The 18,371-nt window shown below is 35.3% G+C and overlaps 1 protein-coding gene and 1 non-coding gene across 2 annotated transcripts; both read right to left on the bottom strand.

Annotated features, from left to right (window-relative positions):
- Nucleotides 1–746: 746 nt before the first annotated feature.
- LOC111404604 lies at nt 747–17,837 on the bottom strand. The gene is made up of 17 exons (XM_023033389.1): nt 17,604–17,837; nt 15,987–16,139; nt 15,417–15,848; nt 14,882–15,090; nt 14,445–14,552; nt 13,225–13,428; nt 11,219–13,149; nt 10,292–10,836; nt 9,146–9,207; nt 9,020–9,096; nt 8,834–8,928; nt 8,669–8,766; nt 5,415–5,496; nt 4,872–5,004; nt 3,140–3,964; nt 2,133–2,757; nt 747–1,470 (listed from the first exon to the last, which is right to left on the bottom strand). Exons 2-16 carry the CDS (start codon nt 16,060–16,062, stop codon nt 2,208–2,210), a joined length of 5,427 nt encoding a protein of 1,808 aa, XP_022889157.1. The 5' UTR covers nt 16,063–16,139; nt 17,604–17,837; the 3' UTR covers nt 747–1,470; nt 2,133–2,207.
- TRNAN-GUU lies at nt 6,286–6,359 on the bottom strand. Its single transcript has one exon. It is a non-coding gene; the product is annotated as a tRNA-Asn (tRNA).
- Nucleotides 17,838–18,371: the final 534 nt, after the last annotated feature.

The following is an 18,371-nucleotide window of genomic DNA, read 5'->3' as shown; positions in this document are numbered from 1 at the left end:
ATAGTAACATTGATTTTATTTTATTTTTTCTAGATCCTATTAACGTGCAAATGAATGCTAGGGAGTCTAATTTATTTGTTCTTTTGAGACAAGTTTAGTAGTTTTAGCTGGTGACGTGTATTGAACAAGATACAATCCTTTAACGGTATGATCTATATCTCCAAAAGAAAATGAAGGGTAATGTGAAAGCACATAACAAAGAAAATTTGATTTATTTGCCTCCTTCGGTTTGGTTTTTTATGTGGCAAAGCTAATGGCCGACGGAGTATTATCGGACATTGGTTGTATTTTAAAGTAAACTTCATATTTATCAAGCGTCCAAGAATTGCTCGAGCAATTTTATGACCAAAAGAGGGTGCATGTTAAGATCAGATGTGTACACTCAATTCGATTAAGTATTACTCGTCCTTTCAAACTTGATTCAGGCATTTAATCGAAAAAGGTAAAAACTCAAATCAGTATAAATTATTCATATAACAGATACTATGCAAATTTTAAATACAAATTTCAATTTTTATTTTTTATCAATATAACATCAATAATTAAATAACTAGCCTTCTATGTCAAATATGTCACAACATTGGCCTACACAAACTTTCATCATTAAATATGAAGCATCCACATCAAAATTCCTAAGTGCAATATGTTCTGATAGAGTGAGTCTTGATCTTATCAAACCAAAAACAACTAAGAACACATATTGTACAGTTAATTAGTACTTAATTGCTCCAAAAGGGATAGCAAAATTATTCACCCACAGGAACTTCCAATATTAAGACTGCATCTCCCTTAATATCACAGCAAAACTGTTCTTCACCGACAAAATTGGGGACATATTCCCATGAGACACTACATGTACAGAAAATGATTTGTCAAAAACCTTACAGACTACTCGCAGCACTTGGTGTGAGTGGTTTAATTTTTTGAATATAAAACTCACATGGGTCCCACCCCATATGAGATTTCTGGTTTTGTTCTATATGTTAAAATTCTGTACATGCAGAATTTTTCAATTCCCTACATGCAGAATTTTTCAATTCCCATTAAAAGGAATGACCCAATATACATGTGATGCTATTATGAGATATTTTCCAAGACCACTTGGTTCAAATGCCACATTGATGGTCACTGGGATTGGTCCATCGAATGCCACCAAAAATAAAATAAAATAAAATAAAATGAGGCAATAATTAAATATAACAAAAACAGCCTTGGCATTCTAATCTTCAAGCTCGATAATCTTAACAGATTCATCTCCAAATTTTTGGCAGACCACATTTCGGTCGTGTAACTTGATAGCTCCTGAGGTCTTTCCATGGTCAAGTGCAACCCTGAGAGTGGACTCGTTAGTTCCATTCATAGGCTCGGCCGGAAACATGGCAAAATATTAACTTCAATCAAATCAACGTCGAATAAATCACGAGAACAATGTAAATTCAGTTCCGATGGGTAAAACATGACACTGCAAAACTGTAGTGTAAGCTTGCAGTTAGCATTCTAAATAAGGAACTGTTCAAAACACATACAAAGCATCATCATACTATATCAAAATAAAATTACGGTGGTAGTTAAATAGAACTGCATATGAAGAGCGACAACAGAATTCCATAAACACAAGGTTCCTTTTACTTGCATCTAATAAAAAATCTAAGAAGGATAAAAGGATATCTAATGCTCACAATAGCTGCAAAGACAATGGTAGGAACGTGACTTGAATGTGTGTAACGACTGTAACAATTGAAAGGAAATTGCAAATAATTTACGATGAACAAGGAAAAAGAATTACAGCAAATTGGCCAGCTTCATGGTCATCTTAGATTCAGGACCAAAAATAAAATTATAGGTAAAGGGGAAAGATGGAATCAGCTTCCCACACTTAAAAATGCAGAGTACGTGCCACAAGGGAAAAATTGTGTTTACAATGAAAAATAACATATTCAGCAAATTCAAGCTTCTTTATATCATAACTCAAAAGTACAAATATGTTCTGCTAGAGTGAATGCTGTTCTTGTTAGACCAAAAATTGAGCATCCAGAAGCTGCAGCAATGGAAACTTCTTGTGTTATTTTCAAAAAGGAATACGCCAGAGAAGATGCACATAAAAGTATCAGAAATTAAATATGGTAACTTACATAAAATTAATGATCGTGATAGTTCCTTCTCTTTGAATTAGGACAGTTTATAAGATCTATCAAACTTCAGCAGAATCAGCAGCCACTTTTACAATCCTGTATGGTGATCACAGGGCCAGCATTCAGAGGAAGCAGGCTCCAATAAGAACCTTCACTGTCGATACAACAGCTATGCCATTTGATTCTATAAGAACCCAGTGGAAAAGAAGAAACATCGAACAAGCAAGTAGAGAACCCTTGGCCTCGTGTGTTCAGTTCAAAATGCACATACTGATTCACCATAAAATCACCGGTGTTATCTCTGTGATGCATTCTACATCTCCTTGTAGATCCAGTAACATAGCCCACTAGCTGTTCGTTCAAGTCCAACAAATCATCAATTCCCCCATCTTGGCTACCCAAGTGTTTTTCCCCTTTATTCTCTCCCGTTTCTGTTTTCATCTGAGAAGATGATCTACAACTAAGAATGCACAACAATTTGGTAAGCCGAAAAGGTTGACCTGCTGGCATGTTTCTCAATTGAAGGCATAAAGTCAGTGAGATGGGGGAACCTGAAAAAACAGATACCCGATCCACATGTTTACCATCTTCATTCATCATGAAAAGCTCAGAGGTAACACTAGGCCTAAGAATAAAGACAGATTCAAATATTAGAATAATATCAAAAGCCGGTAATCCAGAACATTAACATTCAGTTTGAAGTTAGGACACTCGATGAAATGCACTAAAGTCTACATGTGAGCCACAAGCCATAGAAATAAAAATTCATGGTCAGAGTCATCATAAAATTTGCCGCTTATAACAATGAGAACGTGGATTTTGGCCACCTAAATTGTAGGAAGTATACAAAATTGACACTTAAAAGGATATAAGTGACATTAATGCTTTATCCTAAAATGTGTAGGAAGAACATTTTCAAGAAGAAAAACATGATACATCAGGGTTTCTTTTTTTCGAAAGGATACATCAGGGCTTCAAATCTATATAAATGGCTTTATTCAACATACCTTACTTTAAAAAAGTGCTTGGGAGTCCGGAACGGCATCAAAATACATTGTGAAATGATGTTCAATAAAAGCTGTGAACCATCATTTATAGTTTGAGACATGCCTTCACCCCCTTGAATCTGGCCTGCCTCATTTTGTAAGGCAACAATCCTCATAATGGCATAATCACAGAGTTTGAGCATGACTCTTGTTTCATAACTCTCTGAAATCTGATTTCTCAATTGTGGCGAAAAACAGCTCTTGGACTTTCCAAAAGACTTCATAAGAAACAGGATACTATTCCTGGTTGAGCCCTCTATTTGCCTCAACCTCCCGACTACATCTTCTAGTAGCATAGCATGGAAAGACTCCTCAAGGTATTCAGAGTTGGAAGTTCTAAAATTCTCTGAATACTGCAGGTTTGGGATGAGATAGACAAAACCAGCACTGAAGGCCATCAATGAACAACTCAATGCAAGTGCCGAAACAATAATAACACTTTGTCTGTCCATGCCAATGAAAGATGCTACAAATAAATCAAATTCTCTAGTTAATTTGTTCATCCGGCGAGAGACCTCCGTGAAAGAATCAACCAAGGAGCTGAGTCTTTGTAAGAAACTCAAGCCTGAAACTGGATCTGTTCCCTCCCCTTTTCCTGAGGGGCTACTGCTATATTGAACAAGTGAAATCGTATTCAATAACTTCATTATATCTACTACAGTTGCCAGGAGCTTTGCTCTAAGGGACAGAAACCATCTTTGGAAACCGAACAAGATACCCATACCAGAATCCCCAAGTGTTTCCTCGGCAGAGCAAAGAATACTACAAGCCCTGGAAGTCCTCCACCTGCGTTTGCTTCAGATCCACTGATGCATGCCTCTGCTGATGGAAAAGATGTGGCTTCTACCAGGACTGGTTCTACAAATCCTGCACATTTGGAGATTGTGGAGATAGATGGGCCTGCCTCAGCAACGTCATCACTGTCTAATCATGAGCACAGTTTCATGAAAAACACAAGTCCTACTGCTGTAAGAATAATCCTTTATTTTTTCTATTTTTTATTTTAACTATGTTCGCCTCTATATGCTACGTGGTGTGTTTCTGCGTATAGTTTTCTGATCTATTTGCACACAGCCTGTTGCCATGACACGAAAAAATGCTGTCCAAGTTGAGAGGCAAAATTCTGAGGCTTTATATTATGCAGATGATGAAGATGGGAACCAGAAGAAGTACACTCGAAGAGGTGGGTGAAGGTCATTCATTCTGTGATCTTTTGATGATGTTTGCTATCCAATTTTTGGGTTATAAATTAAACCTTAGAGTAAATGCCCAATCATTTTTCACTCTCACTGTGACATACATGAATGCCATCCGTGATATGGAGAGGAATAGCTTGGTTCTCATGGCCCATTGCGTTCTGGGGATAATAGCATCTGATATCAAGTGTTGTATGCCCCAGGCTTGAACGGCTTATTGTATGGAAAATAGGACACTAAATGACATGTTAGATAAGCCCAATTCACTGCCCAAAATTGGGATAAATGTCGTCCAACCTTGATTTGCATATGCAACCTTATAAACAGTTCTCAAACTCTATGTTCAGCCAGTGTAATATCTAAGTTCGCTTCTCATATTTTTTAAATTTCATCTTAGAAAATTGATTTTGTTATGATTGCCTTTTTTGTACTATAGATGCTATTTCATGATTTTTTTTTTCTTTTTTTTTTTTCTTTAACAACTTTGTAAAATGAACTTGCTGATCTTGATTGCAGGTACATTCCGCCATAAGATTCTCAGGTCATTGCTACCTTTCTGGTCTAGCGCATTGCCGACTCTACCAGTGACTGCACCACCGCGAAAAGATACATCGAATGCAGATGAAGTACCTGAAGGTCGCACAAGACATCATAGATCTTCAAGGATGGATCCAAGGAAACTCCTCCTAATTATAGCTATAATGTAATCTATGCCTTTGTTTTCCCTTGGCTGTTTTTCTTTTTTATTTCTTCTTTGCATGCTTATGTGCAATTGGCTTGCTGTATAAAGGATCTATCCTGAACGAAATAAGAATTTGATTGCAATATGATGTCTATCACTGAATGCTGGTGGTGACTTGATCAAATTTTATAGTTGAACAACAAAATGTCATGGAGATTCCAGAATAGAGATTGAATGTTGCAGTTACAGTTGCTCTTTTTTTCTCATTCAATTCTTTTATGAACATCAAGTCGACTTAACATCTTTCCTCCTTTTCTTGTGCAGGGCTTGCATGGCAACAATGGGTATTCTGTATTACAGAATTGCACAACGAGGTCTGGATGATGCATTGCCTGATGAAGAATAGCAGCGATCAATATTGATAAAGCCGTGTTTGGTGGCTGCAGGAAGAATAGGATATTACTCTGCTTTGCTGCTTTGTTTGTTATTCAGATCTTCCTTCTGGCAAATATGGCTGTTTTTGTGTTGAACACTACTGTTTTCTGGAGCTAGATCTTACAAACTCTACTGCCCATTAGATGTCCTACTTCTCTCTTTGTTCTTTTGTAACTTTTTTTCTTGCTACGGTTTAGATTTAAACTGGAATATAAGATTTCGAAGAAATTCCTTATTCTTCATATTTATCTGAAATTGCTATTTTTTACAAATTTCTTCTTCCTTTTTGCTTTTCCTTTCGATGACAAGGATACAAACTCATAGCAGCATCAATTTGAGTCTTCAGAAGAGAAGTTAAGTGTTCACGTCAATGTAAATAACTCAGAGAGTTTGATTTCTCCAATTTGGCATTCTATAAGTGTCACAATATACACAAGTTGACAAATACACACTTGAGAGATTACATAACTCGAACAATGATGAGTCAATTGTATCATTTGATTTCATTCGAGGATAAATGCGTGGAAGAAAATTCAAGTTCTATCAAATTCATATGCTATGGATCTACAGGTCTTTGCACGGAAACTGAAATGGGAAGTAAAACGTGACACAATTCGATAAATGAATACATTTTTTCTGACAAAGTAGGAATCGAAATGAAATGTTTGGACTGTGGGTGTAAAAATGAAAGATTTGTGTATTAGTCTACAATAATTTGAAAGGTTTGGGGCCCCAGGTGCAATTCTCCCTTTCCGTAATTGTGTTCTTGCTAAGAGAAAGAAAAAAAGGGATATCGCTAGAGGAAGGGCTTGAACCTTCGACCTTGTGGTTAACAGCCACACGCTCTAACCAGCTGAGCTACTCCAGCTTCGTGATTTTTCGATTATCTTAAATTAATATATCTTATTATATAGTGAGAATTTCCTTATTTGTTGGCGGCTTTTGAAATAAGTTCTTATTACGTTATATTGATGGGTGTTTTTAATTCATGCTTAAATTTTTATTACAATTTTTAAGTCAAATAAATTTCATCAAATTTATGAGCAACTATATTATCTATAAAACCATCAACTTTTAGAAGCAAAATTGGGCTGACAGTGCCACAGAAAAATCAGAAAGTGACCAAAACCGATCGAATTTATGATAAAATTCCGTTCACTTTCTATTAAACAAGAAAGAAGAAAATTTTATGTTAAGACTTGAGTTTAACCATATTATAAAATATCATGGAGATCATTATAAAACAATATGGAGATCATTATAAAACAAACTTATTTTATGTCGTGGTCTTCCTCCATGTTAGAGTTCTTCAAAATTAAGGGATAGTAAAATGTTCTGTTCGAATCTACAACAATCTATTTTTTATAATTCTAATTGTATTTAAAAATGTGAATAAGTAAGAGCATACATAATATAGATTATAGAAAAATAAATTTTAATATATATTAGATAAATATAGATTATAGACATAGACTATAAATTATAGATATTGATTATATATTAAGTCAAGGAAAATACTTATGGTGTACACACAACCTTACACCCCCCCTCACATGAAGGGGGGGTGTAAGCCTGTGTGTACACCATGTGTACACACAGCACAACCCATTAAGTCAATGCTAGGTTATAATAAAATTGTTCTTTCAATTCCTAGTTTTCTCTAGGGTTTTCAATTTATATTGGGAATTTTCACAATGATAATTACAAACCAGATTATCCAAATAAGGATTTGTTTGATTCTCATTCTCTAAAATACATTTTCCTCTCTTTTTTTTAACCACACATTTTTCATTAAAATAATATTACACGTAAATAAAAAAAAATTCCTCATTTTTCATCGACACATTCTCCATCAGTCTATTATTCTAAAACTTTTTTTTTCATAAAAATGAGGCTCAAACACCCTCTAAATTTAGTAACGATTTTTTTTAATTTTAAGGACTCAAGGATTTCACATCTCAATATAATATATGTTGGAATTAGATTTATAAATGTTGATTTTGCATCAACTTCGGCCAAGTATTTAGATAGATTCCGATAGTCAATTCAAGCATATGAATTCAACTTGTAAAATTAACATTTCACCTTCGGAAGAAAACTTATAAAGAAATTATCATGAATGACAAATTCTTGTCATTTTTTGAAATTCAACTTGTTTCTTAACTTTTGTATATAGCCATGTATTCGACTTGTTTTTTACTTTTTCACTACATGTTCAAACCGTTTCATGCTTTTTAATATAGTCTCTCTTTTTAGTTCAACTTTTTAATTATTTTATGGTTGGTTCTTAAAAAAAAAAATTATTTGCAGATTGTAGGGTTCTAGGAGAATTTTGTGACGCAGATTTGCCCTATCAGTGCCAATAATATAAAAGGGGCATGCGCTTCAAACTGCGAAGAAGAATTTAGAAAACTTTATATTTCTTCTCAATGTCTAGAAAGATTACCTATTTCTAGATTCAAACATATCATGTCACTAAATAGATATTATTATCATCAAAAGAGTTGATGGAATCTTCTAGAAGTTCTTGAGAATAATGATATTAGATATTAATTGAAATAAAATGCGTAATTAAAATTTCTTTTTGTATAGTAACATTGATTTTATTTTATTTTTTCTAGATCCTATTAACGTGCAAATGAATGCTAGGGAGTCTAATTTATTTGTTCTTTTGAGACAAGTTTAGTAGTTTTAGCTGGTGACGTGTATTGAACAAGATACAATCCTTTAACGGTATGATCTATATCTCCAAAAGAAAATGAAGGGTAATGTGAAAGCACATAACAAAGAAAATTTGATTTATTTGCCTCCTTCGGTTTGGTTTTTTATGTGGCAAAGCTAATGGCCGACGGAGTATTATCGGACATTGGTTGTATTTTAAAGTAAACTTCATATTTATCAAGCGTCCAAGAATTGCTCGAGCAATTTTATGACCAAAAGAGGGTGCATGTTAAGATCAGATGTGTACACTCAATTCGATTAAGTATTACTCGTCCTTTCAAACTTGATTCAGGCATTTAATCGAAAAAGGTAAAAACTCAAATCAGTATAAATTATTCATATAACAGATACTATGCAAATTTTAAATACAAATTTCACTTTTTATTTTTTATCAATATAACATCAATAATTAAATAACTAGCCTTCTATGTCAAATATGTCACAACATTGGCCTACACAAACTTTCATCATTAAATATGAAGCATCCACATCAAAATTCCTAAGTGCAATATGTTCTGATAGAGTGAGTCTTGATCTTATCAAACCAAAAACAACTAAGAACACATATTGTACAGTTAATTAGTACTTAATTGCTCCAAAAGGGATAGCAAAATTATTCACCCACAGGAACTTCCAATATTAAGACTGCATCTCCCTTAATATCACAGCAAAACTGTTCTTCACCGACAAAATTGGGGACATATTCCCATGAGACACTACATGTACAGAAAATGATTTGTCAAAAACCTTACAGACTACTCGCAGCACTTGGTGTGAGTGGTTTAATTTTTTGAATATAAAACTCACATGGGTCCCACCCCATATGAGATTTCTGGTTTTGTTCTATATGTTAAAATTCTGTACATGCAGAATTTTTCAATTCCCTACATGCAGAATTTTTCAATTCCCATTAAAAGGAATGACCCAATATACATGTGATGCTATTATGAGATATTTTCCAAGACCACTTGGTTCAAATGCCACATTGATGGTCACTGGGATTGGTCCATCGAATGCCACCAAAAATAAAATAAAATAAAATAAAATGAGGCAATAATTAAATATAACAAAAACAGCCTTGGCATTCTAATCTTCAAGCTCGATAATCTTAACAGATTCATCTCCAAATTTTTGGCAGACCACATTTCGGTCGTGTAACTTGATAGCTCCTGAGGTCTTTCCATGGTCAAGTGCAACCCTGAGAGTGGACTCGTTAGTTCCATTCATAGGCTCGGCCGGAAACATGGCAAAATATTAACTTCAATCAAATCAACGTCGAATAAATCACGAGAACAATGTAAATTCAGTTCCGATGGGTAAAACATGACACTGCAAAACTGTAGTGTAAGCTTGCAGTTAGCATTCTAAATAAGGAACTGTTCAAAACACATACAAAGCATCATCATACTATATCAAAATAAAATTACGGTGGTAGTTAAATAGAACTGCATATGAAGAGCGACAACAGAATTCCATAAACACAAGGTTCCTTTTACTGGCATCTAATAAAAAATCTAAGAAGGATAAAAGGATATCTAATGCTCACAATAGCTGCAAAGACAATGGTAGGAACGTGACTTGAATGTGTGTAACGACTGTAACAATTGAAAGGAAATTGCAAATAATTTACGATGAACAAGGAAAAAGAATTACAGCAAATTGGCCAGCTTCATGGTCATCTTAGATTCAGGACCAAAAATAAAATTATAGGTAAAGGGGAAAGATGGAATCAGCTTCCCACACTTAAAAATGCAGAGTACGTGCCACAAGGGAAAAATTGTGTTTACAATGAAAAATAACATATTCAGCAAATTCAAGCTTCTTTATATCATAACTCAAAAGTACAAATATGTTCTGCTAGAGTGAATGCTGTTCTTGTTAGACCAAAAATTGAGCATCCAGAAGCTGCAGCAATGGAAACTTCTTGTGTTATTTTCAAAAAGGAATACGCCAGAGAAGATGCACATAAAAGTATCAGAAATTAAATATGGTAACTTACATAAAATTAATGATCGTGATAGTTCCTTCTCTTTGAATTAGGACAGTTTATAAGATCTATCAAACTTCAGCAGAATCAGCAGCCACTTTTACAATCCTGTATGGTGATCACAGGGCCAGCATTCAGAGGAAGCAGGCTCCAATAAGAACCTTCACTGTCGATACAACAGCTATGCCATTTGATTCTATAAGAACCCAGTGGAAAAGAAGAAACATCGAACAAGCAAGTAGAGAACCCTTGGCCTCGTGTGTTCAGTTCAAAATGCACATACTGATTCACCATAAAATCACCGGTGTTATCTCTGTGATGCATTCTACATCTCCTTGTAGATCCAGTAACATAGCCCACTAGCTGTTCGTTCAAGTCCAACAAATCATCAATTCCCCCATCTTGGCTACCCAAGTGTTTTTCCCCTTTATTCTCTCCCGTTTCTGTTTTCATCTGAGAAGATGATCTACAACTAAGAATGCACAACAATTTGGTAAGCCGAAAAGGTTGACCTGCTGGCATGTTTCTCAATTGAAGGCATAAAGTCAGTGAGATGGGGGAACCTGAAAAAACAGATACCCGATCCACATGTTTACCATCTTCATTCATCATGAAAAGCTCAGAGGTAACACTAGGCCTAAGAATAAAGACAGATTCAAATATTAGAATAATATCAAAAGCCGGTAATCCAGAACATTAACATTCAGTTTGAAGTTAGGACACTCGATGAAATGCACTAAAGTCTACATGTGAGCCACAAGCCATAGAAATAAAAATTCATGGTCAGAGTCATCATAAAATTTGCCGCTTATAACAATGAGAACGTGGATTTTGACCACCTAAATTGTAGGAAGTATACAAAATTGACACTTAAAAGGATATAAGTGACATTAATGCTTTATCCTAAAATGTGTAGGAAGAACATTTTCAAGAAGAAAAACATGATACATCAGGGTTTCTTTTTTTCGAAAGGATACATCAGGGCTTCAAATCTATATAAATGGCTTTATTCAACATACCTTACTTTAAAAAAGTGCTTGGGAGTCCGGAACGGCATCAAAATACATTGTGAAATGATGTTCAATAAAAGCTGTGAACCATCATTTATAGTTTGAGACATGCCTTCACCCCCTTGAATCTGGCCTGCCTCATTTTTTAAGGCAACAATCCTCATAATGGCATAATCACAGAGTTTGAGCATGACTCTTGTTTCATAACTCTCTGAAATCTGATTTCTCAATTGTGGCGAAAAACAGCTCTTGGACTTTCCAAAAGACTTCATAAGAAACAGGATACTATTCCTGGTTGAGCCGTCTATTTGCCTCAACCTCCCGACTACATCTTCTAGTAGCATAGCATGGAAAGACTCCTCAAGGTATTCAGAGTTGGAAGTTCTAAAATTCTCTGAATACTGCAGGTTTGGGATGAGATAGACAAAACCAGCACTGAAGGCCATCAATGAACAACTCAATGCAAGTGCCGAAACAATAATAACACTTTGTCTGTCCATGCCAATGAAAGATGCTACAAATAAATCAAATTCTCTAGTTAATTTGTTCATCCGGCGAGAGACCTCCGTGAAAGAATCAACCAAGGAGCTGAGTCTTTGTAAGAAACTCAAGCCTGAAACTGGATCTGTTCCCTCCCCTTTTCCTGAGGGGCTACTGCTATATTGAACAAGTGAAATCGTATTCAATAACTTCATTATATCTACTACAGTTGCCAGGAGCTTTGCTCTAAGGGACAGAAACCATCTTTGGAAACCGAACAAGAATCCCATACCAGAATCCCCAAGTGTTTCCTCGGCAGAGCAAAGACTACTACAAGCCCTGATAAGATTTTCAATTGAGTTACACTGATTGATCTTCCAGAAGGTGCCTTCTCTTTTACCTCCATCAGGTTCAGAAGGGAGAAATGGATCTCCTTTTACAGTAGAATGGTTTAGGTTAGAAGAGTCTCGTCCGGGTATGAAGAACGATTGAATCTGCTTTTCACTGTGAGAGAACTGAGCCAAGGATTTCAACCAGCGGGAGCAGGCAGTAGACTGAACCATGGTGTGGATATGCTCAAAAATGAAAGCAGCTGTAGACCATGCTCCCTGGTAGACTGCAAGTTTTCCAGCTTTATAAGATGACCAATAACTTTTTCCTCCTAACATCATCTTTGCACAGTCAAGAGTAAGGATATCAAGCTGAATAACGGAATCAACACTAGAAAGCGAAATTGTTTTATCAAGACTCATCAATTCCTGTTTCTCACTGCAAATGCAACTATGGATGGTGCAAAAGTGTAATAAATGCCAGTAGATCGTATGGATATAGTTATCAAAAGAGGTGCACTGGCATACATGTTCTATCTGATTCTTCAACCCGCTAAAAACTTGGCTTGTTCCAGCATCAGTTTCATCTAGGTTTTGTATACAAACAACCACAACTTTCGATACATAGAGCATGACTTTTGAAATGAAAAATGTTTTGCTTCCTTTGACAAACTCTGTGCCATCATGACCTGGCAAGTCAGTTTTCTCTATCCTTACAACTCTGTCGAGTTCCTTGATCAGGTTATCTATAAATATGCAGATTTTATTTAGCACCAAGCAACAAAGATATGAATGATTTTCACCCAGGTTAACTAAAAGGTTAAGAAAGCTTTTAACCTCAAGCTCCATTTCCAAGTCAGGCTTATGAGCGTCCATCTCCAACCTTACCATCAAAGAGATCCAATCTAAAACAAATGAAATCACCTGCGATGCTAGAGTGCAACCAATTTCACTTGGGACTATATCTGCTCTTCTCAGAATCTTGCCAGAGAGATCAGCTAGAATCCTAAAGGCTAAGACTCTATTGGACCTAGAGGAAGACCGTACCATATTCTCAACAATTGTCAACAGGCTTGGAAAAATCTCAAGCATCTCCATGCAAGGAATTGTGGATGAACCATAGAGAAGGATCTGCAAAATTCAAATGTCAGAATTGCTAAGAAAACAGTGTGATCATGAACTCAAGAAAGCTAACACGGGGAAGACCTTATGCAAGATTTCTAAAGCTTCCAATTGCAGTGCTTCTGAAATTTCAGATCCACTCATAATAATTAATAATTTATGGACAACATCCATGGCTGACGGAAAATCACATACTCCCTTTGCTAATGTGAAATTAAGACATCTTAATGTTGTAGCTAGGAAATCCAAAGATCGCTCTTCACTTACAAATGAGGTAAGCAATTCAATCTGTAACCAAAGGCAAGAAATAGATATTAGCAATTTTGAGAAAAAAATGTGTCAAGAAAGAACACAAAATCTAAAAAAAAAAAAAAATATATATATATATATACTGTCTATAAATAATTCACCACATCAGAGAGCAAATTTTCCAATCATAGTTGGTTAAATGGAGATTGCATTGAAGATTTTCGAACGGGCAGACGCAGATATTTTTAGTTAAACTCTGTACAAATTGAATACTTTGTTATTAATTTTTGAATGATTTATACTAGACCCGAGAAAATGCATATTTATATTTGAAAAACATTTATTCATTAATATTTTGCTCATCATTTTCATCCATTTGATTTCGAAGAGTCATTTTATTAATATTTTGCTCATCACTAGAAAATTCATATTTACGTTTAAAAACTTTATAATGTTTTTAATACAAACAATTAAGTCAAGTGATCAAAAGGAAAAACATATAACCATTCAATTAAATTAATACAATTGGTTAAATATAAATTAAATTGGATATAATCAGTACAGACACATTCTATGTACACAAATAAGATGGAAGAAAATGCATATTCATGTTCTAATTAATTAAAAATTTGATTAAAAAGTGAAAATTTGTAGTAGATGTGATAATTTGTAGAAAAACTATAAACAAATTTTAAAAAATTAGAAGGGTAAGATAGAGGAAGAGAAAGGAAAAATTCAAATTTATTGTGATTTTGCCCCTATTTGATGGGAGCTAAAATCAGATTTTTAGTAAATTTTGATAAAAGTTATAAAGTTAAGAATTCTTTGAAATATGTTACTATATTAATTATTAACCTTGATTTAGAGCAGAACTTATCCCAAATAAATAAATAAATAATTCAAAAGTTGGGGGGTCACGTGACCCCTCAGGACACCCATTGGGTCCGCCCTTGCTGAAGGATACACTCATTTAGACCAAAAAAAAAAAAGTGATTCATTTTGACTGATTTTTTGTTCTTTAATTTATAGGGGAAGTAGATAAGCAAGGTAGATACCTGTACAGAGATTAGAAGCGTCCACTTAGAAGCAATTTTAGAAAGTGAAATCAGCATCACAGCAGAGAAATCATCTTCTAAAGAACCCTTTAGCAGCTTTAAACCTGTCTGCAATTACATTAAGAGCTGCATTATAACCTTGTGGCTCTAACTGTCCACATGTTCTTTTAGATGTAGAAATAATATGCTTGTTACATTTACCATGGGACATCTTCATTTCATAAAAGATTTGAGTTAAGGCACATAATATTTTATATTGATCTGCATGAATTCTGCAAGATGCCTAACAAAAATAACTTGAGTGCTCTCTATCTATATGCCCTTTAAAGAGACTTTTTATTTTTATTTTATTTAAAAACAGGACAATAACGTGATAATATGTGGATAGAGTCTACTAGCCTGGAAGGAATAAACTAAAAGTAAGCAGAATACTGAACCTTGTAAGCTTTATCTGCAAGTGACAATGGGCACCACAGTTTAGCAAAAGCTCTCACTCCTGCTAACCTTACAGCTCTTGGTATCTCCAATGATGTCACCATCCTGGTCAATATCTCCAAGAAAACATTAGCGAAGTCATCCGACAATTCACTTAAGCATCCTGCAGCAAACAATGAGGCCTTCACCTGCATATAATTGCATAATGTAGGTTCAGTTTATAATCAAGAAAAAAGAGAAGCCAATTATTGAGAGCATGGACGGCACATATTTATGACACATTTTTCATTACAGGAGAAGATAACTTATTGTAGGGAAATTAATAAAAAGATAATGGCAAAACAGTAGGATTTATTAAAAATAAAAATGCAAGGGGAATTGATTTTTCCTACAATTTATTCACTTTTCTTTTCCTCCATGAATACAAAATTCGAAGAAAAAACCAGTTACATACACAGAGATCAATGAGGAGTTGTGGCATGAATTTTTGGTCCAGAAAGTGGTCAATCAAAATCACAATACACATCAAAAAATAATAATAAAAACTCGATAGCACAATGTATCGTATATCAGCAATATCTTTCGCAAAATCTGCCCAGCAACCAAACAAAATCAAAGCCATCGATCTTTGATCTACATCCCCAGTATCAAACACTACCTTTACTCTTCTCAACAACTCCATGTAATTCTCTAATTTACTCTTGCTCAAGATCCTACAATCATCATCCTTAACAGCACTTCTCCTCCTTTTCCGTCGCAGGGATAGAAAAATATTTACAATGCAACTTTTAATATTTTTATCTCCTAACCTAAATGCATCCGCCAAACGCAGAAAAATCGCATTCAAAAAAAGCTTCTCTTCGCCAGGGATTAAGCTGAAAATTTTGTATTCTGCAGCTGTTAGCTTTGAATCCCTATTCCACCATTCAAGCCTGGAACCGATGTCTTTTATGGCTTCAATTGATTTACCTGCATAAATTCAATTAATATTAAATGAAAACAGTAAAACCAAATATACTAGAAAGAAATTTGTAAAAAAATAATTTTCCAGCAGAAAAACCAAATAATAGAAAGAAATCTGTAAAAAAATAATTTTTCAATAGTTACCGGGTTTTTTGGAACGGAGACTCTTGTCAAGCTCAATACTCCAGTCCATGGCGCAAGCCGCTGGAATTTTGTCCATGTTTTTCACAACTGGTACCCGAGATTACATGTACCATATTTATGTGTATTCATAATGTGAGCCATAATTATAAGCACCTACAAGCGTATCTGATATTATAAATAGGCCCATGATAAATTCGCACAACTACAAATTGATTTACATTTTTTCTGATTTAGGCATCCTATAATTTTTATTAAGAGAACTTCGACATAACGAGAAAAATGAAAAGGGTTAAAAGGGGGCAATGGTGAGCCATGCCTGTCAACTGCCCGCCACTAAATAACAACTACAAATCCTCCACAAGTTAATATTGTATAAACCTGCTTCTTTAATTAGCTTAAACAACTATTAATCTACCAAAAGCAATTACCCAAGCAATATTTAACAGAAACTAACAGTTCTTATCAAAACCTATTGCTGAAAACATAAAGATACAAAAATTAAATAGAAACTGCAATACAACCGAGCGAGTCTTCTGGTGGTCAAAATCCAATGAAGATGGATAGAAAAATCATTAACCTCAGATGAAATAAAAGGGTGCAATCTTCCACAAGGAGTTTGAGAGTCGGTAGCTACAATCAGGGCGAATCCAGCATCAAAGTCAAGTTAGGGCGGAGGATGAGTTTGACCGTTGATCCTCGACCGTCTCCAATTTAATTTTCAATTAGAATTGATTAAGGAGCTGTTTGGGCCCGATTTTTTCACCAAAAAAATTAATTTTTTGACCGTTATTTTACTATTTCAGCCGTCATATTTGACTTCTTCTCTCACAGGTGGACCCCACTTTTCTCCTAACGGTCAAAAAATCAATTCTTAAAATCACTCCCAAACAGGCTCTAAAAAATCACAATTCTCAGACCTCAGTAATAACTCCTAATTTGCTTTTCTATATGAAGAAAATACCAAACACTTCAGCCTAATGGGAATGAAAAATGGCAAGATGAGGTGCCCCAAAAGATGGGTAGAAGCTTTTCAGCCCCTAACTTGCCCTGCCCTCTTCAAAGGGCAGTGCCTATGAGGGGATGCGCCACCAAAAATCAGGTTTGGGGAATCTCCATCACAAGAAAGATATGTTATAGGAACTGGTAATCTAAGCTCATATTAGCCGGTGCTTTGGTTTTCCATGACAACACATCAGTACTCATTGTTACCCGCAAAACTAATGGCCAAAATTACTTGTTAATCACATCCTGCAATCTTAACATTTCCCCTTTTGCTCTTTGTTGTGGCTTTATACTTGATCGCCTCTCTAATTCAGCATTTAATTCAAATATTCTTTTTTGATTTAGCATTTTTTTGCAAGGATTTTGCTAAAAAGGACAATGATTCCTTTCATATATTTCAATTAAAATAACAAATAAATGTGATATTGTACATTTAACCAAGTGAACGGCTAGTGAACTTATAAAAGCAAACCAACACTACAAAGTAACCATGCCGTCACGACTTTTTTCCCCAAAGAATAAAAACAATACAGAGTACATATGTCAAAATCATCATATATCTCGCATCAAGTAAGACTAACATTCAAAACAAGATAAAAGAATAAAAGGAATCACATTCGTGATCGATGCTCGAGTTTCCCGAAAACTGCATACTTCCAACCAGTGTTGAAACACAGGTCAGTCGCACTTAGCAGGCGTGAGGCGCCACGGCTGCTTCTGCTTCGAATGGAAATATGGAAATGAAAATGGAAGGAAGGGTTTGCACTTTGAGTTTGGGTCTTTGCGTCTTTGGCTCTTTGCTCAATTTGCCCTGCCGGTTTCAACTTTCATATATTGGGGATTCGGAGTTTGGGTGGTTAAGCTTGGGGGAAATTAATACCATGGATGATGGATCCTTTATTGGGCCTTTTTTTTAACTAAAAAGAGGCTCGCCCAATTCCAGTCATCAGCCTAAGCCCCAAGGAAAAATATAAAAATAAAAATGGAACTCATCTTCTTTCTTCCCCCTCCAGCTCTGGCTCTATATTCTGCAAACCCAGCGCGGCTGCGCTTGCTACCCGACGGTCCCGATGACAATTGAACATTTCGACGGATTCAGCACCTGGCGAGGCTATGGGTACTCGCAAAGTGCTGGATCCGCCCCTGGCTACAATAGTAGACTGTATTTTGCAAGCTATTTGTGGAGGAACAGAAAAAGATCGTGAAATAAGATGAAGGGTTTGGGGTGTTGGGGGGGGGGCAGAAAAAGATCGTGAAATAAGAGGTGGGGTTGGGGGGTTGGGGGGGGGGGGTTGTGTATGTTTATGAATAATTATGTAGAAATTTAAAATAAAGAACAAAATAAATGTGTTTGATATAGATTAAAATTAATTTTTTAGTAGA

The sequence above is a fragment of the Olea europaea genome, chromosome 11 (genome assembly GCF_002742605.1).
Source record: "Olea europaea var. sylvestris chromosome 11, O_europaea_v1, whole genome shotgun sequence".
Taxonomy (NCBI): Eukaryota; Viridiplantae; Streptophyta; class Magnoliopsida; order Lamiales; family Oleaceae; genus Olea; species Olea europaea.
This window is presented reverse-complemented; position numbering and strand designations above follow the sequence as displayed.

Bases quoted from the DNA above. Each gene is read 5' to 3' on its own strand.
- LOC111404604 (XM_023033389.1), bottom strand. From the start codon at position 16,062: ATGGACAAAATTCCAGCGGCTTGCGCCATGGACTGGAGTATTGAGCTT. The intron at 13,429-14,444 runs GTATCTACCTTG...CTTTGGTTACAG, and splicing joins CGCTTCTAATCTCTGTACAG to ATTGAATTGCTTACCTCATT. The intron at 10,837-11,218 runs GTATGTTGAATA...CTTTATTCTTAG, and splicing joins AAGCACTTTTTTAAAGTAAG to GCCTAGTGTTACCTCTGAGC.